General features: G+C 35.9%; 1 protein-coding gene across 9 annotated transcripts in view; it reads right to left on the minus strand.

The window, feature by feature from the left end:
• Positions 1-13,118, minus strand: part of SMG7 (SMG7 nonsense mediated mRNA decay factor) — a 91,622-nt gene that overhangs the window by 29,329 nt on the left and 49,175 nt on the right. For 8 of the 9 annotated variants that reach the window (XM_058700954.1, XM_058700957.1, XM_058700955.1 and 5 more), the window contains 3 exons: positions 10,292-10,323; positions 7,383-7,500; positions 5,502-5,634 (listed from right to left, as the gene is read on the minus strand). In XM_058700954.1, the coding sequence (XP_058556937.1) occupies positions 5,502-5,634; positions 7,383-7,500; positions 10,292-10,323 (283 nt within the window). The remainder of the gene's footprint in view (positions 1-5,501; positions 5,635-7,382; positions 7,501-10,291; positions 10,324-13,118) is intronic. The other variant, XM_058700956.1, reaches the window with a different exon arrangement.

Consider the following 13,118-nt stretch of genomic DNA (forward strand, 5'->3'; position numbering starts at 1 on the left):
CTACAGTAGAATGTTGTTACATCTTTACTTTGGGAATTCGGTTCTGGCTTGAATTTGGTACCATGCTTTAAATGGCTCACCAAATGACAGCTAAGAAGTAAAAACATCTTCACAGAAATATAAATGAGGATAATGATGTAATAATCTCTTCTCAATCCACTCCAATCAGATTTCTATTCCCACTTTACCGAAGTCACATTTCATTAAATCCAAGATACCATAAATTGTATGATGAACTATTATTTATTGTAACATTGAGAGAAAAAAATACTGCCAATTAAATAGTGCCTTATCATCTCTTGTGAACTTCTAATCAAGAGACGTTAAAATATGAAAAACATTTTTAAATTATTTTTTAAAGTTTATTTATTTTGAGACAGAGTACGCACATGCACAGGAGGGGCAGACAGAGAAAAAAAATCCCAAGCTGACAGCACAGAGACATGGGGCTTGATTTCATGAATGGTGAGATCATGACCTGAGCTGAAATCAAGAGTTGGAAGATAACTGACTGAGCCACCCCAGGGGCCCCCAAAATATCTTAGAAATGAAGAAATACAGTATTTGTTAATGTCACCAGTGACTTCTATGCTGTCAAATCTAATCGGTCACTTTTCAATCATCTTATTTGACTTCTTAGCACCACTCAACAGGGATGACCACTCCTTCTTCTTACTGAAATGTTTTCTCTTGGCTTCCAAGTCCGCTCTGATTTTCTACTACTGCAATGGTGGCTCCTCTTGTGCTGACCTGTTCTCACCTAGCTCTATGGTTTTAAATACCAAACACTAATGTCTGACTAAGGCAGGGTTCTTCATTGTAATCATAAAATTTACTCTGGCCCTGACCTTTTTACTGGGCTCCAAGCTTATTTATCCAATTACCTATTTGACATTTGCACTCAGATGTCAATTAGGCTATCTAATTTAACACGGACAGAGATGTTTTCTCTTCAGTATTCTCCATCTCGGTAAATGGTACAACTAGTCAACTAGCTGCTCAATCTGATAACTGAAGTCATCTTTGACTCCTCCCCTATCTTGATTCCACATATCCAGTCCAATCCATGATCAAGTCTATTGGTTAATCTTCAAAAATCCATCACTTTTTTTCTATTACCACAGTAGCATCCTAATTAGCTTCCATTCCTAACCCCCATACAACATTCTCCATACAACAGCCAGGATGATCTTTTTTTTTTTTTTTATTACTTTTTTAAATGTTTACTTATTTTTGACAGAAAGAGAGAGAGCAAGAGCGAGAGAGAGTGAGCCTGAGCGGGGAAGGGGTAGACAGAGAGGGAGACACAGAATCTGAAGCAGGCTCCAGGCTCTGAGCTGTCAGCACAGAGCCCGAACAGGGCTCGAACTCACTAGCCGCAAGATCATGACCTAAGCTAGACTCAGACACTCAACCAACTGAGTCACCCAGGAGCCCCCTGCCAGGATAATCTTTTAAAAATGCGAACTTTATCATGTTACGTCCCTGCCTCCTCTCCAACGGCTCGCAACTACACTTAAAGATTAAAATTCAAAACTCATCTTGGCCTAGAAGATTGTACGATGACGTGGATTTGGTCTACACCCTCAGTCTCATAGCTTAATCAGTACTATGTGTAATCAAGAAAGATGTATAAAACATTATTGTTAGCAACACCATTAACTGTTTCAATTATCAAACGAAGACAACATAAAAATGCAAGTAAAATATCCTATTAATGTTAATATATGAAAAAGTTTATTAATGCTCATTCTACAATTGTTTTAATTGTTCAACTACTGCCTAAGGAATGCTGGTGGAGAAAATCAAATGCTTATTATAAAAACTGAAAAAATGTTTTCCAAAATTAGATTAGCCATATATTTTTCATTATAAAATAATTTCAATGATTTACCTGCCTATAAAATTTTGTTTACAATTACCATACTCCCTCAATAAAAATGATTCTTGTTTTCCTTCCTTGCAGATTTATCACGGTGCAATTAAAACTTTGGAAATGTGTTACATATATGCATCATAAAAAAGGTTAAAAATCATGTTTCTAGGTGATTAACCAATCTGTATAATAACTATAATAAAAATGTATTGTAGCATATGGACTCCTTCCCTCTCTTCCACCATGCCCAGCTGCTCGGGGTCCCTACTGCTCCCCCTACTTCAGCTGTGTTCATTCAAAATTCCACTTTCTACTACGTAGGGAGAGAAAGGAATACAGATTTGAATCAGACTAGGGTTTTAAAACTAGATTATATTTCAAAAATCTAAAAGCAACCAGAATGTTATGAAATCTTTCTAAGAAGTTATGGTAGAAATCTGGAATTCAACAAAGCATAGCTGAAAGTAGTGATGGCGGGGTAGGGGATAACACTTTTGTTAATACTCTGAGCTGAGATTCCTCGATTAACATATCCAGTCAAACTGTAATTCAATAACACGATCTTTTCATCATCTTAAAAGATCTTCATAAACATCAACTTATAATAGTTTCATAAATTTGCATTTTACAGATATGTCATAATTTAATCATTATTATAAGATATAGGTGCTAATTTTCAAATATTGAGATTTGAATTATAATATCTATTTGTTCCTTTAAATATAAATATTATTGTCCTTACTAAATATCCACTGATCTGGGTGGCTTAGATGGTTAAGTGTCTGACTCTTGATTTTGGCCAAGGTCATGATCTCACAATTTTGAGTTCAAGCCCTGCGTTGAGCCTGCCTGGGATTTTCTCTCCCCCACCCTCTCAGCCCCTCCCCTGCTCACACTCCCTCCCTGACCTATGGACAAAAACAAAACAAAACAAAACAAAACAAACAAAAAAAGCCATCTTCAAAAAAAAAAAAAAAGAACCTGGTAACATTAGGAAACTCTGAATTAAATGAAAGAACAAAAGAAGAAACTTGAGAAAAAGATATCTGCCAAAAATAATGGAAAAAATTAGTATCTTTCAGTATAAATCAGACAAATCACCATGAAAACAATAGGATCCAAATGATGAGTTGGAAAAGTAAACAATGACTTATACAAAATACAAATACCTAATAAAATAGGAATGCAGTTCAATACTAATAATCCAAACATTAAATTTTAAAAGAAAAATTATTTTCCATCTAGTAAGTGTAAGTTACTCATTTAATCATGCATTCACTTTTACTGAAAACACTTAACACTGGCAAGCATGCATCAAGATAGATACTTTTGCAGGGGCGCCTGTGTGGCTCAGCCAGTTAAGTGTCCGACTTCAGCTCAGGTCATGATCTTGCAGCTTGTGAGTTCAAGCCCTGTGTTGGGCTTTGTGCGGACAGCGTGGAGCCTGGAGCCTGCTTCAGATTCTGTCTCTCCCTTTCTCTCTGCCCCTCCCCCACTTGCGCTCTGTCTCTCTCTCTCAAAAATAAATAAAAATTAAAAAAAAAAAAAAAAAAAAAAAAAAAGATGGACACTTACATACACTGCTGATGGAAATATAAAAACATAAATGATAATCTCCTGGGAAATAACAATGTATGTAATACTTTTATAACTTGATTATCCGATGATTTTATTCATCATCCAGTGAAGAATTGTCATCATCAAATAATCCAATATTAGAGAAAATGCTTATCAAACTGTATGACAATACAAGGGAAAACTTACATGTTTATAAAGTAGATATGATACTGGATATGTACAACTGTGTACAAAATTATTAAAGCATCAGAAGAATATATATTAAAGTAGTAATTTATCCTGAACAGAATTAAATCTTTTTCTGTATAATTTCCAAATTTCTTAAAATTAGTATGCATTAGGGGCGCCTGGGTGGCGCAGTCGGTTAAGCGTCCGACTTCAGCCAGGTCACGATCTCGCGGTCCGTGAGTTTGAGCCCCGCGTCAGGCTCTGGGCTGATGGCTCGGAGCCTGGAGCCTGTTTCCGATTCTGTGTCTCCCTCTCTCTGCACCTCCCCTGTTCATGCTCTGTCTCTCTCTGTCCCAAAAATAAATAAAAAACGTTGAAAAAAAATTAAAAAAAAAAAAAAATTAGTATGCATTATTTTTATAATTAGAAAGCAAAAAGGAATATCTATTAATGTATCCATCTCTTCATTTAGACTAGATATTCTCTTAAAAAAAGGAAAAGACTATCTCTTTTCCCTTCATATCCTCAGTATCTGTAGTGTGCCTTAGAACAGTAAGCTTTTAAAAGCCAACTTGTGGAATGAATTAATCTTTAACATCTGCTTTAAGGACTAGTTAGTGGCACACTGCAATCCCTCTCTCCAGAAGTACCAACTTCTGCTAGAAGTTGGCATCCATTTAAAAATTAATTTTGAAAAGAAGAACCATACTTTAGTTCTTTCAATGATCAACTGTGAAGAATGTTTTCGTCTAAGTAAAACAAATAATCTCTGTAAGATGATGGCACAGCCTTTCCTTTTCCTTCATTCCAAGACATGGTAAAACCAAAATGGAGCCAAAATACAGGTAGCAACGGTCAAGCAGCAAGCAAAGAGAGAATGGCCAAAGATTTCTTTTAGTCTAAGATCTTCAAAACTGTGTCTCGCCATTCTGAGAGTTTATACACATTTTATTAATTATGAATGCTACTACAAATGGATGAGATGAAGTTTTCTAAAATATTCTGTTTAAAGAAAATTCATTGTTTGGAAAGAAGATTTATGTATTGTTTAACCCGCCCGGTTTAGAAGTTTTATCAGCATGTAACCAAGCACAGGATAAGTCTCTGAGGATGATAAATCATTAAAATAATAAAGTAATCATTTTATTATTAAAATGGAGGAAAATTTACTTCATTTCTTAGGTAGCTTAACAGCATTTAAAGCTTCAGATAAATTCTACTAAACACATAATACTATGAAAACTCACTTGATATCACAAATTTTGACTATTTCTTACCTGGCACAACACAGCTGTTACTTTCACAATGAACTATACCCATACCCATAAATTCACATTTGCTCTAATACCACTTACAACAGACTACTTTTGCTGTTTCACTAAGATATGGCTCTCATGACCCTTTTTCTACTCACACAATTATATCTCCAAACTTTAAGCCAAAACATAAACTTTAAAAAAAAATTTTTTTTTAATGTTTATTTATTTTTGAGAGAAAGAGAAACAGAGCATGAACAGACGAGGAGCAGAGAGATAGGGAGACAAAGAATCAGAAGCAGGCTCCAGGCTCCGAGCGGTCAGCGCAGAGCCTGACGCAGCGCTCGAGCTCAGAAACCACAAGATCATGACCTGAGCCAAAGTAGGACACTTAACCGACTGAGCCACCCAGGAGCCCCATAAACCTTTTTTGACTGAATCTTTTTTGTTTTAAAGGTCTTATGGTCAACAATCTGGGATATTTTTATTCACTTGAGGGATTATAGGTGATCAACTCCTGGATGCCCCCATAATCATAACAAAAAGTACTTATTTAAACAAAAGGTGTATAAAGAACATTCATGACTAATTCTAGGAGAACTGGTATACAATGCAGAACTCACCTGAGTATAGAAGCCACTAGCTGCCTCTAGGAACAGAGATAGGTTTGCCTGAACTTCACTCCGATTCGGGTTTGCTCGATTCTTTGCCTGGCCTTGTAGTGTTGTGATCTGATTCTTAAAGGCATGATTCCAGCTGAAAACAAAATGTAATTCTATTTGGTATAGCAGTGACTCACTGGGCAGACACTGGTCCCCCTGAGAACAAGAAAGAACTGTTTGTTATAATTATAACACACTAGACAGTAAACCTGCATTAAAGTTACTCACTTATTTAAATAACTTTATGCTCCTCTTTGAGCAAGACCAGACATGCAATAGAATCCAACTGACCTTAGTAAACACTTACCAAATGTTCGAATAATCAGACTGTGGCTTCAGTCATTAATCTTTTAGAACTACTATAGTTAAAGCCTATTTAGGAATCCCAGTACAAAACAAGAACTACAGTCGCAAGACCAAAGTAAAAGTAAGCTATCAACAAATTGCCATATACACTGTGCCAAGAAATGACTGAGTATATCCTTATTAAGTGACAGGTATAAGGGGAAAATTTCTTTTTCAATATTAAGCCATATCTCTTATTTCCATAAAATCTATTTCCCACAGCACTCTGTTCTAATTCTTTTTAATGCTTTCTTTATTTCTCTTGGGGTTAATGTTTTCTTCACAGCTTGAAATATAAGTTCATTTTTTGATATTTCAATGTTGGCTATTTAAAATAGGAAAAAACACAGTGCTGAAATATGGCATATCAAAATTCTATTATAAAATGTTTTTCTTGAATCAAGCTGTGTAAAGAATCATTTTAGATTTAGTTAGGGTGAAATACAGTCATTCCTTAACTTGGAAACCACAGTGGGGGGTGGGGAAAACAGAACTAGGATGGAGGGAGATTATTACTGGCTTGATTAAAGGAAGCAAACACAGATGAAAGGTCTACAAACCTACCTGGAAAGTACCTAATTCTTTATCAATGTCAACTTTTGAGACACTAGAGCACTTGCGTTTTTAATGCTTCATGAGGACAATCGCTCCCTCAGTATTTTTGATGACATTTTATCCTTGCCTCTAATATCACAGATACGGATTCTGAGTGGCTGTGATTAAGCTTTTTTATTACTAGAACTCCTAAAAATATAAAGTATCTAAAAAAGGTGAACAATATAGGAAAAACTAATCTTCACCACAACTTAGGGTACTAGGCATTACTAAATAGAATATTCTTAACTGATTCTTAATATTTCATCAGGCTAATATCCTTGATCCAATTTATAAGGCAAGGCCCTCCACAAAAGGCATTTATTTACTCACTTGGGAATCTGGTCATCTGTCATTTCACCTCTCATAGAAAGAACAAGTGGAATAGCCTAAATATACAAAATCTTTCTTTAGTTTTATTGGGGGGGGGGGGGGAAGGAAATACCTACTTATTTTATAAAAGGAAGAAGTTCCCTTACAATGCAAACACATTTTCCTTTGGGAGAAATTTATAGAATCACATTCACCAAAGAAGATTTATCTAAAGTTTACTGTTGAATTTCTTTTTTAGTCGTGGTTTAAATGCAGGACTGAACACGTACAGAGAATCCAAACACTGTCTCTTAGTACTTGAAATATACATAAATTTGTTTTTATGATATACCCCAAAGACCTGAATAAGACTCAACTTCAAGCATTCTCCTCTTGCTGCCTACTACTATCTGAAGTAGTAACAATGGTCAAATATTCTGCTCAAAAAAATCACAAGTACTAGAATTTTTTGTTTTCATTGAAAGACCTTACTCTGAGACAGGTTAAGAAGAAACAACCAAATTGTTTTTTATTCTAAAGTCTTGGTGAGACTCTTGATCTTACAGGGACATCCCAAATGATAGTACTTACAGATCCTGTTCTACTTTCTTGTCTAAAGCGTATTCCAAATCAGTAACTAGCATTTTCTGGTACAGGTCCTGCAGAGCCTGCCTGGATGTCCAGACCTCAGCTGGACCCAGCTTAGAATCTGAGTAACAAAACAAACAAACAAACAAACAAACAAACAAAAAAACAGCAGATATATAGAAAAACAGAGTTAAAACCATTATACTACACCAATGACTCCTTCCCTCTCCACTCCCCAAAGCAAAAACCTGCTTCATACCATAGATTGCTGCAGAAGTTTTATACTACTACATTTTAAAACGACTTTCACCTTCAGGCTAATGACTAAATCTGGTTCAAAATGCTTGTGTATTTGTCTTTTAGCTTTGAAATAACACCATGAAAAAGGCTAAAAAAACAAAAAAAAACCCCAAATGGTGCACCCTTTGCTTTAGTTTGGATTTCTATGTATTCATATCACAGGAAGCCATATGCCACAAAAGTCCCCCCATTTGAAATGATGAACTGCCAAGATGGTCTGTTTACTCTCATAAGTGTATCTCTGTCCAGAGCAGCTTTTTTCTTTTTATTCCAAATCATTTTCAACTGTCCTTACAGAATCTTCATGTCTGTTCACAAGCCAGCAGCTGTTTGCGCATTCTGCTGTTATTCCTACTCTATATAATGTCAACCCGATAAAGCCATAACAGTAAGGGTTATTTTAATGATTGATAAATTGCTTGCCAAGAAACTTTTGTGAGCAATCCATACTTGCCATTTAACATAAGTAAGAATTTGCAGCACATGATGATTAAACTGCTCAAGAGGCCAAATGAGAGATTGGGTGAAAGATGAAATCAGGAAGTCAGGCTATGACAAAATGTAATACTCAGTTGGGGCCGTACTGTCTGCCAGAGTCCTGAAAGACACATTAGCCTTTCCGATTACTAGGCTTATGAGTACAATAACTGACAGTGATCTGCCCCAATAGAAGAACTTAATAAAAGACTTTTCAATTAGGCTTCTGATTACATTTGATATTTTACTGAGACACAATGGCATAATCTTTACTCTTCTCTAGGTCTGCAAATAAAATCTCCTGAGTTAATCCTCACAAGAGTTTGTGACTAAAAACAAAACAAAACAAAACAAAACAAGATACAGTATCAGCTTCTTGGTCCCTTATTAGGTTTTAGGGCTAAATAGATTTATAGATTTATTCAGTCTTGTTTCAATTCATCGATGGCAAGGAAAGGATTATAAGGGATCACTAACTCTGTTTTAGCAGACAGACTACCATTTAAATTACTTCATATCTTAATGTTTCTAGGCAGCCAAATGTCCCCTATAAAAGCCAAACCCTAAGCCTACTTCCTGAGGGTATTCAATACTTAAGAAAAAGTAAAAGGTATAGTCAGCCTAACATCACTCCATGCACAATTTTGGTCACATAATGGAGATTATGCCTACCATGACAAAAGCATAATATAGTGCCTCAGAGCTGACACCAATATCCGTAGTAAGGAAGATGACGACAGTTATGTTAATAATGGGCAAGAACTGAGGTGCTATACTAAGTATACCTGTAAAAAGTGTTTTTAGAATTTTTCTTTTTATCTTAAGAAGATGACAATGATATTACCACATTCTTAAAACATTAGCATCAACATTAACACTGGCCTGCAATGTTGAGAAAAAGACATCTAAAGAGTCTTAATTTCCTCTTGATTGTAAATTCTGGCCAGAATGCTGGTTGTTAACAGTTTAACTCTTTGTGGATTTCACTGCAGAACTAAAGTCCTCAAAAATTAGAATGAGATTCATTATCACATTATCTCTTTTTATACTTTAGAACAGCATATGCTGCTATAGAGAGCATACTGATCACTACATAGTGCCATATATTTCCTAATTTTGGAGTTAAAATCATCTGCTCCTTCTAGGGACTTTCAGTTCTTCTTTTAAAAATACCCTGGCTAGGGGCGCCTGGGTGGCTCAGTCGGTTAAGCGTCCGACTTCGGCTCAGGTCACGATCTCGCGGTCCGTGAGTTCGAGCCCCGCGTCAGGCTCTGGGCTGATGGCTCAGAGCCTGGAGCCTGTTTCCGATTCTGTGTCTCCCTCTCTCTCTGACCCTCTCCCGTTCATGCTCTGTCTCTCTCTGTCTCAAAAATAAATAAATGTTAAAAAAAAAAATTAAAAAAAAAAATACCCTGGCTATTCAAAACAAAAAAAGGGAGAAAAGAAAGGTGGCAAGGCAGTTCACTCAATTTCAAGGACTTTTAGTACAGTTTTCCTACAAATATTTTTTCTCAAGGTTTACTTACTATTCAAGTTTGGAGAATTATCAACAGGAAGACATGAACTTAATACCATAAGGTATTTTTATTTATATGGTATATGAATTCTTTCCTCTATGTCTTAAATTGATGACAAATAGTTCATAAAAATTAAATGGTTATATGCATTAAATTAGGTAATATTCAATACAATGTAGCACAGATTATATAAAATTCTTAACCATCTAAGTAAGAATTCAAAGTTCGGGGGCGCCTGGATGGCTCAGTTGGTCAAGTGTCTTGATTTCAGCTCAGGTCATGATCTCATGGTTCATGGGTTCAAGCCCCACACTGGGGGAGCTGTCAGCACAGAGCCTGCTTAAGATTCTCTCTCTTCTTCTCTCACTGCCCCTTTCCTGCTGGCTCACACGTGCGTGTTCTCTCCTTCTCTCAAAATAAATACATAAACATAAAAAAAAAAAAAAAAAAAGAATTCGAAGTTCAAAAACAGTAATTATTTAAAGCAAATTTTAAGTCATCATCCCTTTTGGCAACTAGGACAGTGCAACAAGTAATATAGGAAAGATGAGACCCTTCCCTTAATTCCATTAATGGTATATAAAATAAGCTGTGAAAACCAAATGAGTCAGCCAGTACCTGTCATGTCAGCCTTCAGGACTTCTGCCTGCCTAAAAAAAAGGGAAAAAAGAACATCAGTTAGAAACAAACTAGGCCTACTCAACATAAGTAACACTAAAACCTAAAAGTTAGGTGAAATCATATACTACATCAAGATGTATAGCACCTCTATTTGTGACATTGCAAATAGTGTCCCTGCTTTAATATCCAGGGTAGCACTAGGTTTTGGCAAACTGATGCCATAACTTAAAAGTATACAGGGTCACCATGAATTCTATGAGCTCACATTCTTGTGGTTTTCCAAATGTATTTAAGATAATATTAAATGATACTCATTAAACAAAAAATTTTCCCTCAATGCAGCCAGGAAATCCTATGTTTCTCAATTCACTAACCACTGTAACTATCTCAAAATTCCCACTTTCCTCAGACATGGATTTTGCCTCCTTCCTGAGGCCGACCCCCTTTCAGTAAAGGCCAGCAGCCCCATCTCAGGAAAAACAATGCCCAGTTACTAAACATTACGTTCACACAACCCTCTTCTTTCTCTCTCCTGTTAAAACACAAGAGGCGCTGCATCTCTTATTTAAGACCAGTAATTCCACTTGAGTAGGCTCTTTCTAGACTTTAATAAGAACTTCTGCTCCCTTAATTACCCCCTTCCTCCTTCAATAATTTTGAAACTTCTCTCTATATTGGATCCTTCCTTTTCTTCAGTATTTTAAACACGCCCAAGTCTGTCATAGTTCTAAAATCTTCTGTCCTGCATTCTCCTCCTCTGGCTGTGGCTTCTTTCCTCTCTCAAATTTTTCAAGAGTTGCCTGTAATCAAGAGGTCCAAAACTGAACTCATGACCCATTCCCACCCCCATTCCTGGTTCTCTTGCTAGTGTTTTTTGCCCTACCAAATGTATCACTGCTTTCCAACTGTGAAAGGCAGATACCTCAAAGTCACCTGTGACAACTTTCTCCCAAATCCCTGGTAATCTATCAACTCCAGAGAATTCTACCAACTAAATGTATCTTGAATGTGTGGATTTCTCTTTACTTCCTCTTCATCCACTCACATTCAAGTTATGAGCCATCCCTTGCTGGGACTAATGCAAAGCCACCAAACTGTTTTCTCCATTTCACTCTTGCCCTATTTCATTCTGTTCTCCCACTGCTGTCTGGTGGATCTTGTCAAAATGCAAATTCTGACCATACCAACAGTCCCATTCAAAAGCTTTAATGATTTCCCCACTGCTCTTAGAGTAAAAACTAAAATCTTTACTAAAGTGTCCCACAAAGTTCTCTGTACTCCAAAAATTAGAGGCTGCACACTGCTTCTACCATTATTCCCTCTTTTCCTTGATCTCTGTGCTCTAGTTACCAGATTTCTGGTTTCTCCAATGTGCTCTGCTCCCTTCATACACGGCACCTTTGTAAAGAAGAGCCCCTTTGCTAGGAATACCTCTTCCCCTTTTGTCTGGTTAATTATTACTCATACTTTGTCTCAGAAACATAACTTTCTCAAGAAATCTTACTTAGATGAAGGATATTCCTATTTTATACTCTCAAAGCACTTATTTTTTTCTACATAGTAGATATCACAGATTTTAAGAATGCTCACCGTCACAACCCCTATGCCTATTAGCACAGCACCTAGCAATCAGTAGGCATTCAATAAAGATCTTTTAAGTGAAAAAAGGAAAAAGGATAAATCATGTTCATATATTCTAAAAAGTTATGTATATAAACTAATGAGATTTCCATTTCTAAAAACAAACTTGAACATAAAAGCTAAGGAATACACAGAGGTTCTAAAATTTTTACTGTAAATATTAGGTATTTAATACCAGTTGTGAGTTTTAGTTTCATCAAAACATAATGTGAACCTTTTCGTTTTCTTAGCTTTTAAAAAATATTTTTCTAAATCAAGTTTTCAGACAGAATCATAACTGGGTGTTATACAGGTAACCACAAGCCATATAGGAACTATCAGTATAAATGAATAATAAAAATAAATAGCTAAACTTCATCCTCAACTGTAACATCACATCAAATCCCGTTATTCATATTACCTAGCTCCACTGTTTACTTTGGGTGTTAAACTTTTGCAACTAAAAAAACAAACTACGTTCACAAGGCTTGTTGGCTTATACCATTAAAACCTAAGATTATAAAATGTAATAAAAAATACCAAATATCCTGCAAACAATGTTATATACAAACCTAATGTCAACCACAAATCAAAAACCAGTAATAGATATGCAAGTAACAAAGAGAAAGGAATCTGAGTATATCACTAAAGAAAGCCAGTAAATCACGAAAGAGAACAATAGAAGAAACAATCAGAGAACAACTACAAAACCACCGCAAAACAACCAACAAAATGGCAATAAATACTTACATAACAATAATTACTTTGAATGTAAACAAACTAAATGCTCCCATCAAAAGTCACAGGGTAACAGGGTGGATAAAAAAAAAAGCAAGGCCCATCTATATGCTGCCTTTAAGAGACTAATTTCAGACCGAAAGACACCTGCAGATTGAAAGCACAGGGATGGAGAAACGTCATGCAAATGGCTGTCAAAAGAATGCCAGAGTAGCAATACTTAAAGCAGACAAAACAGACTTTAAAACAAAGACTGTAACAGGGAATGACACTATATAATAATAAAGGAGACAATCTAACAAGGTAACACAATTATAAATATTTATGCACCCAACATGTAAGCACTCAAATACATAAAACAGTTAATACAATAATAGTAGGGGGCTTTAACACTTAACATCAGTGGACAGATCATCCAACCAAAAAATCAGCAAGGAAATAGTGGCTTTGAATGATACAGTGGACC

This window comes from Neofelis nebulosa, chromosome 15 (assembly GCF_028018385.1).
Source record: "Neofelis nebulosa isolate mNeoNeb1 chromosome 15, mNeoNeb1.pri, whole genome shotgun sequence".
Classification (NCBI taxonomy): Eukaryota; Metazoa; Chordata; class Mammalia; order Carnivora; family Felidae; genus Neofelis; species Neofelis nebulosa.